The following is a 22449-nucleotide window of genomic DNA, read 5'->3' on the forward strand; positions in this document are numbered from 1 at the left end:
GCGCTATTTTTAAAACTAGGTAAGGAAGAGAGAGCTTACTTTGATGTTCTCTGATTTCTTTTCTTATCTTCTTCCTTGTTATAGTTGGTCCAGGCTGTGTTTTACTCTGTGGCTTTCATTTCTGAATACAAAATGTTAGGATTTCTTGTTGTTAGTGTTATTAAAAATAGAACACTTTGGTAGAAAACCTGGCTCTTTGTTGCTGTGAACTTTGTGACATCAGAGAATTCATTGGTCTTCTGGGAACTACATGGAATCATGTATTCTTGTCTCCAGTGAGTTTTGATACAGATGTTTTATACTTTTTGAGGACATATGACCTCAAATATTGCATGCCATTATCTTTGTACTTATAAATGATTTTTCATTTTTTTATCTCCAAAATAGTCCATATAGTAGAGTTATACTGCTTTCACAATAAACATTTTGAGAGGCTTCTATATGTGATGCTAAGATTTGGAGAAAGAACTTTCTGCTTTATTTAAATCACATCCTGATTGCTTAAGAGTTAAAAATATCTTTTTGATCTGTAATTTCTGGCTTCTTGTCACATTTCTTCCATCCATTCTTTCAACTTAGAATTTTTTTTGTACCTATCCTGTGCCAGGCATAGTGCAGGTACCGAGGATAAAACATTAGGCAAGAAAACTACCTTCCCAGCTTTGACAGAGCTTTTAGTTCAGTGGAGGTTACAGACAGATAAGCAGACAATTACAGACTAGCGTGTTGGTTAAGTATTGTGATCTGTGCACTGGTGGAGGTGGTGGGGAGAGGTGTAGGTCGGCCTGAAAATGATGTGCCTAAGTCTTGGGCTTGGCAAACTATAAACAGCTTCCTGAAGGGCGTGATGGCTCAGCTAAACCTGAAGTGAGTTTAAGTTATAAGAGAGCAGGGAGAAGGGTAAATTGCCTTTCTAAAGAGTATGGCCTTTGGTGAGACAAGTACCTTTAACCATATTCCAGTTAAACTCTTTTTTCAGTAAACGTGTTCCTTTTAGCTGTGCCTCACAAGCTGAGAGAAATTTGGTTCTGAGCATGTAATATAAGATTAATTTTTGTATATCTTGTAGCATTCATCATGTTTGGTTTATGGCCATCTTCATGTGGATTGCTAATGATGTGAAAATTTGCAAAGTGTTGAATACTAAGGAAAAGAAGCAGCTGGATGTTCCAGATATTCATTATCCAGTCAAATTAACTTTTCAATATTTATAATCTTAACGTTTTTCAAACAAAAAAGGGAAAGTGAAAAAGTTTGTGATTAGACTGTTACTGCATTATGTCAATGTTTTCTTCACAGACCGCAGTCTCTGGCTAAGGCAGATTGCTTTATGTTGTTATGTAGTGGGGTATTTGGTAGATTATTTTAGGTGATCTAAGATCTCTCACATGTGTAATTTGTAGTGAGACTGTTGGCATAATTTAGACATAAAACCTTTATATGGATTGATACCTTTTCTTGTACAAGGTAAATTTTCACATCTAATATAATTAGCTATTCTTTTTGCTTAGTCTGACACAGCTCTTAATCAAAAGGCTGATCAAGGATTTTTGTCTGTTTTTTCCATTTGTTGGGAGTTTTGTTTTAAAAATCTGTTTTATGCTAGTTTTCTGTTTCTGAGTGAACTTGCCCATCTTTAAAAGTTATCTCTTACTTGAAGGAGATGCACTACTTTAATCTGTGTGGTCTCTCTTAGTGTTGTTCTGTGATAACTCTTCAGTAAATTTTTCCCAGCAAATACCTTTCCAAGACTTTTTAGTCAGCTTTCTTTATATGTGGGAGATTGTTTCACCTGGAAAAGAAATATGTGTACATCAAAGATGAATTTGGGGGGAAGGAAAATTCCCAGAAAGCATTTTCCTTTCTTAACTGGTTTTAGTTGGGGCTTGGTGTTACACATTATGTGTTTTATATAAATTGATGGAATCATAAGTGCTAAATATAGGGGATGATTTTTGAAGGGGTTGTTTTTCTTACTCAGAGTCTAGGTGATTGTTAAATAGGATTGGCTATAGTTTTCACTTCCTTGAACCAGTATTCACTGGTGAATCTAGTTGTGGGTGGTAGATATGGAAAGAAGGTGGCTCAGCTTGATGATATTATTAATGACTTTATTATGTGCCTGCCATTCTTTCCTTTTATTCTTTTTAACTTCAGGAGGTATATCCCTGCTTCCAGTATGCCTAGCAACTTTCAAGAGAAAATCTCAATCATCTCTTCTTTGTGAAATACAAAGTTCATGACCTATCAGATTTCATAGAGCTTTTATCATAACTTAGTGAGTTGTGAATGATGAGTTAATTTACTTGACTTTCTTTAAATTGTATTCTTTTTGTCTTTCTCCCTTTTGCCATTGCACTGAAACAAAAGCATATCCTGTTGTGATGTAAAGAATGAATGGAGAAACTTCCACGGCAGATTGTTGGGGTAGCAGGGAGGCAGGGAGTAAGCCGGGTGTAGGGGGTGGGAAGGCAGTATTTTTTGTCTTCAGACTCTTAAGGGAAAGGTTGCTACCCACTGAGGAAGGTAAGGTATTATTTTCTGGGATGAGAGTTGGGATAGGGAAGACGTATTTTAAGAAACACAGTATTTGAGAAGCTCCCAGTTGGACCTTACTTGTTCCTACAATTATTGAGCAGAAGCATGAAAGTGAAAGTCGCTCAGTCATGTCTGACTCTCTGCGACTCCATGGACTATACAGTCCATGAAATTCTCCAGACCAGAATACTGGAGTGGGTAGCTTTCCCTTCTCCAGGGGATCTTCCCAACCCAGGGATTGAACCCAGGTCTCCCGCATTGCAGGCGGATTCTTTACCAGCTGTGCCACTGGGGACACCCCAAGCTAGAAACAGTGCACTAAGTAAAACTCTCAGGTTTTACCCTGTGCGTTCCACTCTGTCATTTAGCCACCATTAAATAACTGTTACTCAATGACAGTGGTTAGGTTTGCCACTTTTCAGAAGTGCTAGGATCTCTGAGAAGTTGGATGAATGGTGAGGATGCCATGAGACCAGAATGAATCATCTCTCAAGGGTGATGAAACACCTCGAAGGATTCTCTTGGTTGCTGCCATGATGCCGATGCATGGCAACTTTGCTTTCACTGAAAAGACTGTTGAAAATGATACTTTCTTAGGACCATCCTTGAGAGTGATGCCACCCTTTTTTTTCATTTCACATTGCTTCATGTAGAATATATTAATGTCAATGACTATATTATATCATTTTCCTTATCCATTCCCTCTTTTAGAATCTGGGTTGTATCCATGCTTAGTTTTTTGGTTCTTGTTATTTGGTTTTGTTTTGTTTTTGCTATTGTAAGTAATTCTTTAATGGATAACTTGGTTGAACATCGAGTTTTCTCTCTCTTAAAATCATTTGAAGGACTAATGAAGAGTAAGATGAAAGTGTAAAACTTAGTTTCGCCAGATAGTTAGGACACTGGGGACATGATTGGGTAGATGATGATCATGAATATTAAAAACTAATTAGTGAAAGTAGTTCGAGGAGAAAAGCTAATGTGCTTTTGGGGAGCAGAAATGTTTTACATACAGATTAGTAGCAAGATAAATCCATAATATAAACTGAACTCGTGTGAATGTTTAAACTTTTTTTTTAATCTGGGAGAAGAGGAATCATTATGTCTGTCTTCTAAATTGCTGCAGAGCAGAGGTTCTTAACCTGGACTTGATGGATGAACTTTAAGGGAATCTCAAACAGGTTTATTGTGAGATGGGGGAGCCAAACTTTCTGCCCTTCTCAAATGATGTTTGTGTGTTTTTTAGAAGGAAACACGTACATGTGATTGCAATCCCCTGTCTGCTGTTGCCCTCTCACGATCCCCAACCTTTTCCGATTATTAGAATTATGATCTAAGAGGTATCTTATGCTCTTACTGTTATATTTGTAGTGAATGCTGAGCCAATCAGTATTTTCTTTGACTAGATTGCTTTTGCAACTCTGTTTCTAGTACCAAGCAGCTAGAAAAGAGACATTAAGGACATGATACATTTTCAGTTCCATTTCTATATGCGGTAGCCTTCAGAAGGAAGCTGGGCAGATTTTATGGAGTATACTGAAGTAATTAATCTTCATTAGGACTGTTGCCATGGCCTTGTAAATGAAAATTTATGATAAGAGGAAAAGTCTGGCACTACATATTTGAATACCAGAGTGCCAATATTTAAAGATAGGTATAAAGATTTCTGAGAATTTTTTAATGGTCCCAAGGTCATTTATTATTAGCTTAAAATTCTTTAAGAAGAAGTCCAAGCTACATTTACTGGTATGAATGCAAGAAGGAGAGTTTTATATAAGTAAGGGCAAGTGAATATTCAGATGCTGAACTCTGGTAGCTTTCCACACACTGTTTGGCAGCGTGTTGTAAAAGGACACCCACGGGTTTCTGTGTGAGTGAATACTCCCTGTCCTCAGCTTCCTTGCAGCTCGATCAGTACGCAGTTTCACCTAATTTCTTGTGTGCGTTCCAAAAAAGAGAAGAAAAGCTCGAGGTTGAAAAGCTGTACAGACATGGTAGTAGAAGGAGCGTGCTTCCTTCCAGCAGCTGCTTATCCTGGCTTTTGTTAGATTTCTGAATAGGCTTGTATGGCGATGTTGATCCTGCATTTTATGATGTAATACACACCAACTTGCACAGCCCTAATTGCACATGAACAAACACAGCTGCCACAGAAGTTAGGAGCTCTAACATTCGGCATCGTGATGCTTTCTGGCAGCACAGTCTCTTCCACTGTCAGGCTTACAAAATCCCAAGTGATTACGGTTACCATTTTGTAACTTAATTATTGGAACCGTTTGCCCCAGTGTCCTTGGAAGTTTAGGGATTATATTGTGTTTCTGTAAAGCCATAGTATACCAGGGAAGAAGCTGAAAGGTTTGCCCAACAAATCTTTCCTTCTTTGATGTCTTGGCCACAATCATATCAGACAGCACTTGGAATGTTCTTGAGGCTTGGAGTAGCAGTTCCAAGTTCAGACCCTGTAAGCCAAAGAGTGTGGTTTCCAGATTACAGAGAACGTTCTCATCTCCTCTACTGGAGTTTACTTACACATCATTTATTTAAAGTATGCTCACATCATTTATTTAAAGTAAGCTATTTAACAGCTAGCAGCCTTTCTATTCATGGTAAGTACTGATGATTACATTCTTCTTGTTGGAAGTCCCATCCCTTTCTACATCTGTTAAAACTATTGACTAAAGCTTCCTAAGGGCCAGAGGGAGAAATTTTTAAAATCAAGCCAAATAAGACATGGTAGTTTCCTCTACATGGAAAATATTATATCAATGAATCAAACTCCTCCCTTCTGCTTTTGAGTATTAATACGTGGGAATTTAAACTATGTCTCTGTGTCTGTTCCTCAAAGAATGGTCTCAGAAGCAGCTGTATTACAGAAATAGTTTCTTGACCAGGTCTAAGATATGAATTACATGAGGTTCTATGAACCAGGCTTCCTGGGTAGCTCTAGTTGGTAAAGAACCCGCCTGCAGGAGACATAAGAGACACGGATTCAATCCCTGGGCTGGGAAAATCCCCTGGAGGAGGGCATGGCAACCCACTCCAATATTCTTGCCCCTGGAGAATCCCATGAAAGGAGGAGCCAGGCAGGCTGCAGTCCAGCGGGTCGCAAAGAGTCGAACACAACTGAAGCAAATTAGCATGCATGCATGCACACTATGAACCAAGAAACTGAACGACTTTCCCACAGGCACCACTGCATATAGTTTGGAATATGGATGTACGTTCCATATCCAAAACTTAGCAACATGCAGAGAAGTAGGAGTTTTATGAAATTAAGTTTGTGTTAGAACAAAGGCAGGCTATTTTGCCCTATGGAAAAATTGTGACTTCTGGAGTCAGGTAGACCGACCTAAGTTTGAATACTCATTTCTTTTACCAGTTGTAGGCCATACAAGTTAGTTTACTCTCTGACCTTCAGTTTTCTTCATCAATTGAATGATGATAATTCTTACCTTGCAAGATTACCAGGAAGATCTAATTAAAGAAGAAAGCAGAGTATGATATGTAATAGAATCATTAATATAGTCATTTTTAACTACTAAAAACAAAACTATGGCAGGAGTTTTTAAATAAGTGTATACATTTATAAGAATAGGATTATCTTCTGGGATATCAACTTTCTGTTTTCCTCCTCATCAAAATCTTTCATTAAGAAAAAAAAATCGTTCATTACACCCCATAAACACAATGTGGCAGACCCTGTTTTCACAACACTACAGAACTGTCCTACAGGCTAGTGCTCATGATATAATGAAAATGACGTCATTAAAACATCCTGTTCAGGGTATGGATGAAGAGTCTGTATCACCAGATAGGAGTGTAGGAAAGGTCTTTTCTTGTCTATTCTTCTTCCTCAGTGTTTTCATTATTCAGGAATTAAACATCCTGAAAGTTTGCTAAGTACTTGGCCTAGAGCAAGAGAAATATTAGATACCAGTCCTCATAAAGCTTATATTCCAGTGAGGGAATATAAAGAGAAGAGATGGTGATAAGGGCCATGAAAGTGATAAATGTAGGGTAATGAGAGAGGAATTGGGAGAGTTTGCTTTATATAAAGTGGTTAGGAATAACCTCTCTGAAGTGAAACATGAAGAATTATTGAAAGCCTTCTTTTTAGGAAAGAGGAAATCATTCATCCTAACATCCTAACCATGAATTGCTTGTACAGTTATTAAAATGTAAATGTTTATCTTAAAAGCATCTCTATATGGCTGCCAGAGATTCCTCAACTTTTTTTCATTCCACCATCCTTCAACCATGTGTCTATCCTGACTGTGAGTCTAATTGGTTTGATAGAAGGTGATGAGGATGGGAAGCAGCTGCTGTTCTAGTCCCAGAGTGGCAGCTTATTACAGTGGTGTATGCCAGCATGAAGGTTTTGAGGGCAGGAGGAGGATGTTAGGATGGACTGAGCACACCAGTGGGAGACTTGGAAAGGTTTAGGTTATGTACTCATAACCTAAGATGTAGATTATTGGTTAAAGCAGCATGTCATTCACTGAGGCTAAGAGGAGAAAACTTGAATGTATTTTTTTGTGCGTGTGTGTGTTATTTTTTTTAATTTATTTTTATTACTTGGAGGCTAATTACTTTACAATATTGTAGTGGGTTTTGTCATACATTGACATGAATCAGCCATGGATTTACATGTATTCCCCATCCCGATCCCCCCTCCCACCTCCCTCTCTACCCAATTGAATGTATTTTTATGTTTAACTATTTAGGTTATAATGTGTTGATGGTGTATCAGCTCTTTCGAACTATGCAAATCTTTTTCTTATTAACTATGTACATATCATTTCTGTAGCAATTTTAGTATTTACAGTAGAAACTGAATGAAAAGTGGAGTGCTTATATATCCCTTGCCCCTGTCCCCCACAGCCTTTCCTGTTGTCAACAGAACTGAACAGTTACATGTTACTTAGCCATAAAAATGAATGAGTTACTGCCATTTGCAACAATGTCAGTAGACCTTGACATTGTCTAGAGAGTATTATGCTTAGTGAAATAAGTCAGAGAAAGACAGATACTGTATGTGTCATTTATATATTGAGTCTAAAAAAGAAAATGAATGTATATAGCAAAACAGAAACAGACTCACAGATAAAGAAATCAAACTAGTGGTTACCACCAGTAATTACCAGTGGGAAGAGGGGAGGGCAAGATAGGAGTATGGGATTAAGACATACTAACTACCAGGTATAATATAAATAAGAAACGAGGATATGTTGTATAGCACAGGGAAATATAGCCATTATTTTATAGTAAGTTTAAATGGACTACAAGCTATAAAAATACTGAATTACTGTGTTGTATACCTGCAACTAACATAATATTGTAAATCAACTATTCTTCAGTTTAAAAAAGAGAGAGAAGATAGTTGGAGAAACTATAATATTTACAACGCATTTACCATGCATATATCACTTATTTATCACTTATCTTTGATGAGATAGATATTAATCACATTTTACAAATTAGGAAATTAACACTTCATGAAGTTAAGCAGTTTTCCCAAGTTTTGGGCATTTGTTGCATTTTAGTCAAGTCTGACTCCAAAGCCACTTTTTCCATACCAGAATTTTTATAAAACTGTTAAGTGACTGATTTAAAAAAGCAGTCATTTCAACATTAAACATGCTAGAAGAAAAAGATATTCAAGGAAAAAGATATTCTTTACATTATTAGATATATACATCCCAGAGGAGTTACATGTCTTTTTTCAAAGAAAATGAAAATTACTATTTTTTCATTGAATCAAAATGGCAAGTTACACTCCTTCTCTAATGTTGAAGTAGTATTTCATTCCTTACTCTGAGTCTGCAGTTATTGGGTGCTTCTTCTTTCTAGTATTATTTTCCTTATTCAGTTAATGTTTTACTTTTCGCTGTAGCTTTGATATTTTGGATTTCTTTGGGATTAAATGATATGCTATTCGAAAAAAAAAAATACAGTCCAGATTTTAATGTCCACTTATATACTGACTCGGAGAGAAAGTAAGAATGTGATTTTTAGAGATCATTCTACCTAACTTTATGTAATAGAGTGGGCTGGATATTTGGCATTATAGAAGCTTAGCTTTGTGAGTTTATTCATCATTTATTTAAGAAGTACTTATTGAGCCTCTGAATACTAGGGAATGTGACTGCAAAGAATAAGACAGTTTTTGTCTTCAAGGAACTTGAGATCTAATGGGTGAAGCAGTCTAAGTACATTTCATAGGGTGTAGTTGAGGAGAGCATAGTGCTAGGGGGTCACCTAAGAGAGGGCACTTAACCTAGACCAGGATGGTCTGGGAGGCTTCTCAGAGTTGAGTCAGAAGGAGGGGAACGAATGACGAATATGGACAAAGCTTTTAAATTAAGATAGTTACAGAGGTGCTAGGAAGACTTAGATGGATTTGAGAGAAATTAGTGAAGAAATGATCAATTAAATTAAGGATGTGAAGAAGAAGTGGTTAAAGGATGACTTCTAGGCTTTTAGTAGGGGTATTACTGTTCGCTCAGAAGGAAGATATAGGAGAAAGAATATATTGGGGGGCGGGAAATGGGTAGCAGTTAGGGATGTGTTGAGTTTGCATACCTTTGAAAATACAGATAGAGATATCCAAGATCCAGTTGAATATGCTGATCTGATGGTTAGGAAGGAATTCTAGGCTAAAGATGCATGTTTTATAAGTCAAAAACACTGTGGAAGATAGTGAGTTACGGAATTTAGCCATAACATGACCGTATGATTTTGAAAATATGATTTATATGACTTTGAAAAGCATATGCAAAGTTGAAATTTAGAACACTGGGAACTTGTGCTAAACCCTTAAAAACAAGGGTTTAGTCAGCAGACTGGAGTCTGTGTACCCACAAACCAGACTGAGTGCTGTGAGAGTTCTCCCTTGCTTAAAGCTTTCCCCTGTGACTGTTGCAACTTGAATTAGAAGCAGAGTTTGTTGAAACCTTGCCTGCCTTCTTCATTGCAGTAATGATACTTTTCAGGACTTGAAGAACCTTCAAAAAGGTCATGATTTCTGTCCTTCAGATGAGTGGACATTTATTGAGTGACTTCTTTTTATTAATTGGGGGGAAATTGTTTTACAATGTTGTGTTGGTTTCTGCCCTACAACAATGTGACTCAATCGTAATTACACATACATCCCCTCTCTTGAGCCTCCCTCCTCTCCCTGAATGACTTCTTTATTCAGATCATCTTCACAGATAAAGAAGACAAACAGCCCCAGACTACAAAAACCTAAAAATTTAGTAGACACAGGAAGAGATCTGTACAAAATTTACTGTACTACCATTCAGAATGATTGCAATGAAAGAGGCACAGAAAGTATGCACAATGGAATTACGTGAAGGGAATCTTTGAGGAAGAGGTAGCATTTGAACTGGGCTTTGATAGGGAGGATTCAAATAGTTGTAAAGCAGAAAAGGGAATTCCAAATGGAGATAAAATAAATTGAGAACCTAGAACATATTCAGAGAATAAAATGTAGTCCAGAGGAACAGAGTATATTAAAGGAGGGGGTAATGCAGAACAGGGCACAGAGGCAGGCAATTCAAGAAGGCAGTCCCTGAAATGTTTATGAAGAATCACAAGAACCAAGGTGCACTTTGCAAAGAGCCCTCCTTTAAGCATATGTTGGGTTGGCAGGAATGGGAGCACTGTTACATGGGAGACATAAAGGTTTAAAGTATGATAATTCAACAAGAACCTAGATTTAAGAAAATTGGATTTTAAACTTTTCCTTTTTTCTTAGGGGATAGTGGGCATGGAAATCATTATTAAGTGGCTTTTTTTAGAAGCTTAACAGGTAATCTGAAAAGTGTGATCAGTGGCGCGCAGCTCTCACGTCTAGAACGGTGACTTCCAGTGTTTTCATCATCACAGAGAACTTTTGCTCTGAACTCCTGTGGTTCTTCTGTTTTGAAAGATTTTTGTCTTTCAAGAAAGTTAACAAAAAGTTAATGTTTCACATTTGTTTTATTAACAAAGGCATAATTTCCAGTCCACCCAAGCTTGTAAGTATTCACAAAGCTCAGTTATTGTTATTTCAGACAAAAGCAAAAAAATACAGAACTTAGTCTAGGGCATACAGTTGCAGGTATTTTGAAATGCTGAAAATAACCCATGACCCATCTATCATGACACAAGATATCTTACCTTTCCCCATACTTCTGTGGATCCAGGGACCCAGTTTGAAGCTTTTGTAGCACACTTATTTATGCTTTGAACTATATAGAATTACAAACAATAATTGTAATTATTCTTTGCTCAGAACTACATTTCCTTTCAAATCTGATTCTTTTTTTTTTTTTTAATTGCAAAGAGTAATACAGGCTTGTTACAGAAAAATTGAGATACGTATACCAGCAAAAAAGAATATTTTAAAAAGTCTTCCAAATCTTATTCAGTGCAAACATAAATGCAGCCTTTTTAAACAAAGATAGATGCTTATTCTGTATTGGTTTTGTAGCTGTTTTCAGTATCAATAAAGAAATTCCTGCAACATTTTAAAAATAGTTGCATAGTATTTCATTTCTAATTTTATAATTTACTTAACAAATTAATATCTTATGATTGGACCTTTGGGTTTCTGACTTTCTGAAATTACAAGTAGCTTTGCTTAAATATCCTGTAACTAAATCTTTCTACACAGCTCTAATTATTTCCTTGGGATAAATTCTTAGAAAAGAAATTGCTGGATGTGCATTCTTAAAAGGTATTAGCATTTGCCCTCCAGAAAGGTTGTACTAATTTACATTCCCACCTAGCAGTTTGCATTCTAATTGGGAATTAAGATGCATACATGAAAAAAAAATCCCTTCAGTGTCAGGAAATAGTAATGCTAGGTGCAAAAAATGACTAGTGAACAATTAAGAGTTATAGGAATTCAGAGGAAAGAGATCACTTTTAATAGGGAGCTTAGGTACCTTTGTGGATGATGATGGAATTGAAGATATATTATCAAGTGTGAAACAGATCGCCAGTCCAGGTTGGATGCATGAGACAAGTGCTCGGGGCTGGTGAACTGGGAAGACCCAGAGGGATGGGATGGGGAGGGAGGTGGGAGGGGGGATTGGGATGGGGAACACATGTAAATCCATGGCTGATTCATGTCAATGTATGGCAAAAACCACTACAATATTGTAAAGTAATTAGCCTCCAACTAATAAAAATAAGTGAAAAAAAAATGGAATGGAAAAAAAAAAAAAAAGATGGATCTTGAAACAAAGGAGGACCAAGAAGGAGGGTATGCTGCAGGAGGCACAGGTGGTGACTCGCGAGAAGTGTCTCTGATCTTTTGGGCAAGGGCCATGGATGAGAAGTGCCAGAAGGAAAGGAGGGCTGACCCTGCCCCGTTAGCTCATGTGTGTCTCCCTCTTCTGCTGCTCATAAGTGTAATTCAGACTCCACTCTTATTCTGGGTGACTAGGTAGCTACAAGCACCTAAAACCAGGAAATCCAACCTGTTGGAAAATCAGTTCAATTTCTGGGAGAATTTTGAGGTTTGGGTTCAGAGAATTTAGAAGGTAGGAAAGTTGTATTCTATTTAAAACTCAGTTATTAATATGTTTATTAAGATGTTAAAATAGAATTCACATTCCAATGTTAAATCTTTTTTCTTAAGTATTAGCAATGAATAAATTGGCTCAAATGCTCTCTTTGGGTATCATGACAGGCTTTTGTGTAAACATTTTCACTAAAAAGTCATTGAAGTAAAACTTTGTTATTGTTGGTTCAGATTACATATTACAGCATGATATTTGTGTGTGTGTATGTGTTGTTGTTGTTTGGTAGGTTCTTTAAGTCATATACCTGACTTACATACCAGTAAATCACATTGCTCGTTAAATCTGTTAATTAGAAGATAAGTATTAGAAGATAAGTAGCTCTGATTCTTTTGCTTTTGTAGTTTTACAGAAATAGTGGGGCTTTTAATGCTCTGAGCCATCCTTTTGCTTTTTAAGGCATATTTTATCAACCTAATATGTTGTACTCTTAATGTTGACCAGTAATATGGTCCTTCTTGACCCTTAACGTAATACATTTGAAGAATATGGAGAGAGCTTGGCACCCTAAATCCCACAGAAATGCTAACATAAAAATGAAATGCAGAGTTCAGGCTCAGATTCTCAGCCCTGTTTTGTAGCCACTACCCAGTTTTCATTTCATACTGTGAGCCTCTTTACATGCGTTGGTTCCCTGTACTTTATAGCAGGTTCCCACTAACTGTCTGCTTTACAAATGGTAGTGTTTATATGTCAATCCTTATCTCCCAGTTTGTCCCACCATCCGCTTCCTCCACTGCGTCCACACGTCTGTCTCCTAGGTCTGCGTCTGTATTCTTGCACTGGAACTAGGTTTATCTGCACCATTTTTCTAGATACCACATGTATGCGTTAATATATGATACTTGTTTTTCACTTCACTCTGTGTGGCATACTCTAGGTGCATCCACTCTCTACAGATGACCCGATTTCTTTCCTTTTTATGACTGAATGATGTTCTGTTGTACAGAGGTACCACATCTTCCTTCATCTGTTGTTTTCTTTTTGTGTGATATCTTTGTCAGGTTTTAGTATCAGGGTGATGATGGCTTCATAGAATGAGCTTGGGAGTGTTCTTCCCTCTACAATTTTGTGTACGAGTTTCAGGAAGGTAGATGTTAAATAGAATTTGCCTGTGAAGCCATGTGGTCCAGGAGTTTGTTTGAAGATTTTTAATCACAGTTTCAATTTCAGTACTTGTCACTGGTCTGGTCATATTTTAGTTTCTTCCTAGTTCAGTCCTGGGAGGTTGTACCTTTCTAAGAATTTGTCATTTCTTTTAGCTTGTCCATTTTGTTGGCTAATAGTTGCTTGTGGTAGTCTCTTACAATCCTTTGTATTTCTGTGGTGTCCCTTGTAACTTCTCTTTCATTTCTAATTTTATTGATTTGGGTCCTCTCCCTTTTTTCCCTGATGAATGTGGATAAAGATTTATCCATTTTCTTTTTCTTCTCAAAGAACCAGGTTGTAGTTTCATTTGAAGTGTGAAGTGTTAGCCCCTCAGTTGTTTCCTTTATCTTTGCTATTGTTTTCTTCGTCTTTACTTCTACTCTGATCTTTATGATTTCTTTCCCTCTACTAACTTTGGGTTTTGTTTGTTCTTCTCTCTCTAGTTGCTTTAGGTGTGAGGTTAGGTTGTTTATTTGAGACTTTTCCTGTTTCTTCAGATTGTATTGCTATAAACCTCCCTCTTAGAACTGCTTTAATTGAATGCCATAGGTTTTGGATTGCCTTATTTTCATTGTCTTTGTCTCTAGTTATTTTTTATTTCCTTGTTGATTTCTTCTGTGATCCAGTGTTTATTTAATAGCATATTGTTTAGCCTCCGTGTGTTTGTGTTTTTTACAGTATTTTTTTTTTCTTGTAATTGATTTGTAATCTCATAGTGCTGTGGTTGGAAAAGATGTTTGATATGATTTCAATTTTCTTAAACTTACTGAGGATTCATTTGTGACCCAAGATGTGGTCTGTCCTAGAGAATGTTCTGTGTTCTGTGTGCACTTCAGAAGAAAGTATATTCTGTTGCTTTCTGAGGTATTTTTCGATTTGTCTGCTTTCTTCTTTGACCGATTGGTTGTTCAGGACAATGTTGTTTAATTTCCACATATTGTGAATTTTTCAGTTTTCTTATAATTTCTAGTCTCATACCATTGTGTTTGGTAAAAATACTTTATATGATTTCAGTCTCCTTAAATTACTTAGATTTGTTTTGTGACTTATCTTGGAGAATGTTCTGAGCATGCTTGAGAAAAATGTGTATTCTGCTGCTGTTAGGCAGAATGTCCTTTATCTGTCTATTAAATCCCTTTGATCTAAAGTGTAGTTCTAATCCAATATATCCCTTTTAATTTTTTATCTGGATGATCTAGCCAGTGTTGAAAGTGGTATACTAAAGTTCCCTACTCTTCCTGTATTGTTGTCTATTTCTGTCTTCACATCTATTAGTATTTAATACATTGTGGTCCTCCAATGTTTGGTGTATGTGTGTTTATTATTGTTATATCCTCTTAATGATTTGATCTCTTTGTCATTATATAATGATCTTGTTTGTCTCGTTACCATTTTTAGCTTAAAGTATGTTCAATCTGATGAAAGTTCAGTACCTCCGTTCTCTTTTGGTTTCTACTTAACATGGAATATCTTTTTCCAGTGTTTCTTCATCTCAAGAGTATGTGTTCTGAAAGCTGAATTGAGTTTCTTGTAAGCAGCATATAGTTGGGTATTATCCATCCACACACTCTATGCCTTTTCATTGGAAAACTTAGTCTATTTACATTTTGAATAATACTGATATGTAAGGAATTACTAAAGTCATTGTATTGTTTTCTGGCTGTTTAGTTGTTCTCTTGTTCTTTCTTCCCCTCTCTTGCTACATTCTTTGTGAATTGATGATTTCTTGTAGTGGTATGCTTTGATTTCCTTCTTCTCTTTATCTTTTTTGAATCTGCTGTGGATTTTTGCTTTGTGGTTCCTATGAAGCTTACATAAGTCATCATATAGATATAACAGTCTGTTTCACACTAATAACAGCCTATTTCAGTCATATCAAATATTTCTACCCATTTATCCTTTCTTTTTATGCTTTTGATGTCATAATTATATTTCACCTTTTATCTTGTGTATTTATTAACCAGTATCATAGCTATAGTAATTCTTAATATTCTTGTCCTTTAACTGATATATGAAAGATGAATGTTAAACACACCACCATATTGCATAGTATGTTTACTGGTGTGTTGTATATTTTCATATACTAATCAGTGTTCTTTGATTTAACTTGAACTTCTTTCATTTTTTTTTTTTTAATAAGACAGGTCTAGTGGTGATGAATTCCTTCAGCTTTTATTTGTCTGGGATAGACTTTATCTTGCCTTCATTTCTGAAGGACAACTTTGCCAGTTAGAGTACAGTTAGCTTTTTGTATCCATGGGTTCCACATTCAACCAAGTGTGAATCAAAGGTACATAAGGAAAAAGGTTCCAGAAAGTTCCAAAACTTAAGTTTGCCTTGCACCAGCTATTTAAATAGCATTTACATTGTATTGGGTGTTAAAAGTAGTGTAGGAATGATATAAAGCATATACGAGGATGAGTAGTTTATATATCAATAAATCCTGCACCATTTTATATAAGTACTTGAGTATATGCAGATTTTGTTAACCTGAGGTGGGAAGGGAGGAGAGTCCTGAAACTAATTTCCCATGAATTCTGAAGAATGTTTGTATTTTTGGTTGGCAGCTTTTTTCTTTTCAATACTTTTGATGTGTCATCACATTCTTTCTTGGCCTGTAAAGTGTCTGCTGAGAATACACTGACAGTTTTATGAGAATTCCCTTATAAACTGCAAGTTTTTGTCCTCTTGTTAGTTTTAAGTTTCAGTATTTTCCCTTAATTTTTGACAGTTGTATTATTAAATGTCTTATAGGAGATTTCTTTAAGTCAAATTTGTTTGAACATCCTTGAGCTTCATGAACTTAGGTATACAAATCTTTCTGTAGACTAGGGAATTTCTCAGCTGTAATTTAAAAGAAAAAAAAAAAAACAAGTTTTCTCATCCCTTCCTCTTCCTCTTCCTCTGTGTGTGTGTGCTCATTCGTGTCCAACTCTTTGTGACCCCATGGACTGTAGCTTGCCAGGCTCCTCTCTCCATGGCATTTTCCAGGCAAGAATACTAGAGCCGGTTGCTATTTCCTCCTCTAGGGGATCTTCCCAATCCAGGGATCAAACCTACATCTCTGCATTGACAGGTGGATTCTTTAACACTGAGCCACCAATAATTCACAAATTATTTCCTTTGATGTTTTTTCTTTGTTCTCCCCTGACTAGATAATGTAAAGATTCCTGTCTTCTAAATCACAGGTTCTTTCTTGTCTTTAATCCATTTGCTTTCGAGCCTCTCTTTTGAGATTTTCATGTCATTCGTTGTAGTATTCAATTCCAGAATTTCTATTTGGTAATTTTTTTTTTTTTTTTTTTATGATTTCTGTCTCTTTGTTAGATTCCTCATTTTGTTTGTATATTGAATTCCTGGTTTTGTTGAGTTTTCTTTCTGTGTTTTCTTATACCTCATTGAGCTTCCTTAAAGCAGCTACTTTAAATTCTTTGTTCAGTAAATGGTAGGTCTTCATGTCTTTGTGATTGTTTCCTAGGAGATTATTGTGATCCTTTTGGTGGGGTCATGTTTCCTTGGTTTTTTCATGTTTCAAGTTTTGTGTTGCTGTCCTCACATTTGCAATAGCAGTCATCTCCTCCAGTCTTTACTAACTGCCTTCAGGAGAGAAATACCTTCTGTCAGCCTTTCTAGGGATTCTGAGGCTTTCTCAGGCTTTCCTTAGATAGGTCTACTCTGTGCTTCTTGCTCTCTTTTAAAAAAGGCAGCCTTCACATTGCCTTGTGTCCCTTCTCTTGATTCTGCAATGCACGAGGCTGAATACTGATAGCTTCCTTGTTGTTTTCCCATGGGTGATACCAAAGCTGAAGTTTATGGCCTATCCCTGACCCACAGATTTGGTTCATGCTCATTAGCTATCTGCCAAAGCTCACTCTAGAGCAGCGTTGGTGGTATAGTGGTGAGCATAGCTGCCTTCCAAAGCTCACTCTCACCACTAGCACCAGGAACACTTACAGGGAGCTGGACACAGGCAGGACAAGGGTGGGTGTGGGTGAGGTACGTGGAGCTCTGGGGGTGCCCATGGGCCAGTTGGAGAGATCTACTTGCAAGGCATCTCCAGCAGTTCATGGGCAGGCGTCTGGGTGGAATTCAAGATGTAGTTGGTAGGATTCATGTCCTTTTAACTCCCTCTGAGAGTCCTATCTACCTAGCCTCTTCTCCCACCACCCCATGGAGCTCATGATTTAGTACTCTGGATAGGGTGAGAGAGAAATGGGAAAGGAATTTCATATAGTTGGGGAAGTCAAGCACTCACTCACAGGCTCTCACTTTCCTTCATGGAAAGAATCACAGGCCAAGATCTCTCTTTGCCCTGAACTATGCCACCTTGGGGAAGGATTGTTGTGAATAAAATCAAACTGTTTGCATTTACCCTCTCCAATGTGTTCAAACTCATTTTTTTTTTCTCTGTTGGTATGCTGAAACTTCTCCGCAGGAGACCTGGACTTAAATTAAGTCTCACTTGTCTGTGGGTGATTGTCTCAGACTGCCAAGTCATTGTTATTCCACTGCCAAGAAGGCCTGGAGCTGTGGTTTGTGGTCCACTGCAGGATTCACAGCTGGGATTGGCGTCTATGTGCCTCTTACCACACGATTGGGTGACACTCCTCTAGGGTCTTTTGGTATGTAGTGCTAGATCCCACAGCATCTTCAAAGGCGCTTTTGTCCATGGATGGATGCCAGATTGTTGTTGTTGGGTGGGGACATGAGTGAGGATATCTCATTTAGCCATGTTGCTGACATCACCCTGTAGTACTGCACCGTTTGGAAGAGTCCTTTTCTGAAGATACCAAATTATGACCATGTTTTGACTAAACATTTCCAGATTTATGACATTGTTCTCTTTGGGGAAATGTCTTCTAGACTCATCACATTATCCCCCTTTGGGGTGAGTTGTCGTTGTTCAGTCACCCAGTCATGCTCAACTCTTTGTGACCCCACGGACGCAGCATGCCAAGCCTCCGTGTCCCTCACCACCTCCCAAAGTTTGCCCAGGTTCATGTTCCTTGCATCAGTGATGCCATCCAGCCATCTCATCCTCTGACGCCCTCTTCTCCTTCTGCCCTCAATCTTTCCCAGTATCAGGAACTTTTCCAGTGAGTCAGCTGTTCACATCAGATGACCAAAATATTGGAGCTTCAGCTTGAGCATCAGTCCTTCCAACAAGTATTCAGGGTTGATTTCTCTTAAGATCGACTGGTTTGATCTCCTTGCTATCCAAGGGACTCTTGAGAGTCTTCTCCAGCACCACAGTTTTGAAGGCATCAATTCTTTGGTGCTCTGCCTTCTTTATGGTCCAGCTCTCACAACTGTATGTGCTACTGGGAAGACCATGGCTTGACTATACGGACCTTTGTCAGCAGAGTAATATCTCTGCTTTTCAACACACTATCTAAGTGTCATAGCTTTCTTGCCAAGAAGCAATTGTCTTCTGATTTCATGACTATAGTCACCATCTTCAGTGATTTTAGAACCCAAGAAGAGGAAATCTGTCCCCACTTCCACCTTTTCCCCTCTATTTGCCACCAAGTAATGGGGCTGGATGCCATCTTAGTTTTTTTCATATTTAGTTTTAAGCCTTTCACTCTCCTCCTTCACCCATCAGGAGACTGTTTAGTTCCTCTTCACTTTCTGCCTTTATAGTGGTATCATCTGCATGGGCAGCTTACCTGTAGAATATGTAAATTATTATTTAATAATTAATTTTTCATACCAATTGCCACTTACTTGCTATGGAAAGTAGTATAAAATATCTTTTTAAAATTTAACTGGTCCACCAAGTAGCAAAGTTGCTAATTCTGAAAATATTTTCCATCTACATAGATTTTCCACCTTTTCAAAAAATTTTCTGAACCAGTTATTTCCTGTACAGAATATAATGTGAGGAGCACATTAACAAAGGATGCATAAGTAAAACTCACTAATTAGGCTGCTCCGAGATGCACTTTAGGTACAGGCAGGTCAGAAATCAGTATCAACTTGTTCCAAATAAATCACGGTACTCTGCTGCTGCTGCTAAGTCACTTCAGTCATGTCCAACTCTGTGCGACCCATAGATGCCAGCCCACCAGGCTCCCCTGTCCCTGGGGTTCTCCAGGCAAGAACACAGGAGTGGGTTGCCATTTCCTTCTCCAATGCGTGAAAGTGAAGTCGCTCAGTCCTGTCCGACTCTTCGTGACCCCACGGACCACAGCCTACCAGGCTCCTCCATCCATGGGATTTTCCAGGCATGGTACTCTAGTCTGGTGGAATTGGCACCAAACTGGCCATACTCAAGAAGATCAGGACTTAGTACTTTTTCTTAAAGTCCTCTTTCCGCTAAGAACAGCTTTCTTTTCTTACTGACTGAACTCTCATTATAAGGCACTCTGTCATGTTCATCTCTGTAGGTACCTACCCTTTTAAAATATGAGGTTATTTAAATAACCTCATAGTGTTGTCTAGTGTATCCTTCCTCCTATGGTGAGAGAGGATGGCTGCTGAGTCAGAGTATTGGGCATTTGTGGGAGGTGCATGGGAAAATTGTTTACAGATTTCCTTCAAGCTGGTCAGAACTGGATATGCTGATTAGGCATGCACTTGATATCCCAGCTATCTCCTTAAGGTATAATAGAGTTGTTTGGGACTGGAGCAGTTTGTTGTCTTTTGGAATGCATCTTATGCTTGGAATATATTTTTCTTTTCATCATCTGGCTTTGGGGCTGAATTTAGAGTCATTCAGATGTGGGTTTGAAGATCATGCACATAATATGGGTTCAGTCATTTAACCTCTCTTAACCTCATTGTAGAATGAGGCCAGTGCTCCCTACACGAAGGATTTTCATGAAGATAAGTGTTGTAGTCTATGTAAAGCATGTAGCACAATGCCAGACCATTGTTAAGGCCTTAATAAACAGCTGCTACTGGCATAGCTACCAGGTGGATTTTTAAATTTTGTTTTAAACTTGTGTCCAGTAATTTGGTCATCTTTGAACATGATGATGGATGATGGTATGTCAAAATGCCTTGAGGATATTTTACTTTTTCTTCAGTTTTTCATGTATCAAGTGATTTTTCTCTACCTTCAGAAATTAGTTTTATTTTTATGGTCTGTATGTCAAGTGTGTGCAGAATACTACAGTCATGGTTATGTTTTCTTAAGACCATTTGTGAATCTTAGATACAGATTTAAATGGGGCAGAATTACTTTGTGTCTTAAGTAATTTTTAACTTAACATTTCATGTTCTATTTTATTTGATCCATATATTACAAATTGATGCAAGAGATATTACCTAAAGGATAAACTAACTTTAGATAGAGATGGTTTGATATGGCAGGACAAGCACAGATTGGAGCCAGTCTGGAGCCAGACTCTGGGCCAGTTGGTGTCCTCAAATTGTGGATGCTGTATCCAGAGCTCCTAGAATTATGTGAGGATTAGATGAGACCATGTGTCCGATGTACCCTGCCCTGTGCCTGGTATATGATAGGCCCTTTGCCCACATCTGTTAATGAATGGGAAGGTACTTATTTATGACACAGATAGCCTGATGTTATTATAGCTTCTTTTCTTCTTGATTAATAATACCACTTTGTCAAGTATCTGTTATTGGTAATTTTGTCCTATTTTAAATGTTTTAATTTCATAATAATGAATTTAGTTATTTATAAAGTAAATCATTGGATTTGTTTCCACCAGTGATACCAAGAAGAAGCAGACAATGAGGAAAAGGAACAACAGTGAAGTAGAAGACGTGGGACCAGCAAGTCGTGACAGAAAGAAAACCAAGTGGGAAACCTTAGAACCTTTGGATACGGGCCTGTCTTTAGCTGAGGATGAAGAGCTGGTGTTACATCTGCTCAAAAGTCAAAGCTAAATTGTTCCTGCTCTTGTCTTCTCCTTTAAACCTCTAGTCATGATTATGTGGACAAGAAGTTGAAAAAAAGCAGTAGGTTTTGGGGCATTTAAATAGCATGAGTCCCATGTCCAGAGGACCCATTCTTCAGACAGGAGTGGTCACATCTCTAAGCCCTTTCACAGGCTGTGCTTGAAGCGTCCCAGAGGAAACGCACGGTGACAGTGGATTATAAAATTTCCTGATCCTGTTTTCCAGCATGTGATCTGTTAGATTCTATCCATGGGTTCCTACATCTATCATTGGAAATGCTTCCTGTGTTTCACTGGCAAGTTCTGAAGACCTTGTTTCATTATTAGAAGTTCCTGTCTTGCTTACCATACAGAAGTTTTTCTGTGATATTAAGCAAAATTGCTCACAATTTTGATATATTTAATATCTCTAAAGAGTATGATGGACCAACCCTGAGAAAAAATGAATATTTTTGAATTGCCATGATCAATAATAAACATATTTCCTATAAAATAAAATATTCATGTTTTCATTGTATCCAGAAATATGAGAGATTCTCAAGGGGAGGCTTTTAAGATTAAAATACTTGGCCAATTCCTGAAACAGTGAATTTTGCATATTCTTAAATTAGCCTTCCTAAAGATATCTTTTAACTTACACTTGCAGACTGGGTAGCCATTTATAAATAGAAATCCTGAATCTGAAGACTTTGTTACCTAAAACCAGATCTGTTAGTGAGCACCTCGTATGCTATAGGTCCTTTACAAGTGCCTTGTTGAGGATGCTCCACAGATCCCAGCCCAGAGCCAGCTCCTGACTCTGAGTAGAACAGACAGATTCTCTTTTGGTTACAAATGACTGGCAAACTCTTCACAGGGAAAGAAATCTGTGCCTTGGCACGACACCACTGATTTGATCATAAATTTGTCAGCTTCTCCTTGTCTTCTCTCTTTCCTACTTTCCACTCCATACACAAAGATAATTTTTGGTTACTGGTACAAATGATTCCTGAATTCAAGAAAGGGAATATCCATAAACACTTCCATCTCAGCCTAAGTCCTTATTTGTCTCTGAAAGGTTTCTCCTTCTTTCGTACTTGACATCCTCATGAGTGATACTAACATCCTTCAGGCATCGAAATGAGAAACTTGATGACTCCTCAGCTTCTCCCTTTCCCCACCCTTCACTTTGCTGGTTCATGGTTAATTCTTCTTCATAATGACTCTCGTACCGCCATTGTTTTTTCTCCATCTTTACAGCTTCTACTTTCAGGCAGAGTTCAGATTCTCATCATGACCTGTTCAAATTTCTGCAGTGGTCTCCTAACCGGTCATTGTGCTTC

General features: G+C 37.7%; 1 protein-coding gene across 1 annotated transcript in view; it reads left to right on the forward strand.

Moving 5' to 3' along the window:
• The window catches only part of DDX10 (DEAD-box helicase 10), a 286527-nt gene extending 264907 nt beyond the window's left edge, over positions 1-21620 (forward strand). The window contains exon 18 of the mRNA XM_043481065.1: positions 20939-21620. Within this exon, the coding sequence (XP_043337000.1) occupies positions 20939-21116 (178 nt within the window). The 3' untranslated portion in view covers positions 21117-21620. The remainder of the gene's footprint in view (positions 1-20938) is intronic.
• The last annotated feature ends 829 nt before the right edge of the window (positions 21621-22449 follow it).

Source organism: Cervus canadensis, chromosome 11 (genome assembly GCF_019320065.1).
Source record: "Cervus canadensis isolate Bull #8, Minnesota chromosome 11, ASM1932006v1, whole genome shotgun sequence".
Lineage (NCBI taxonomy): Eukaryota > Metazoa > Chordata > Mammalia > Artiodactyla > Cervidae > Cervus > Cervus canadensis.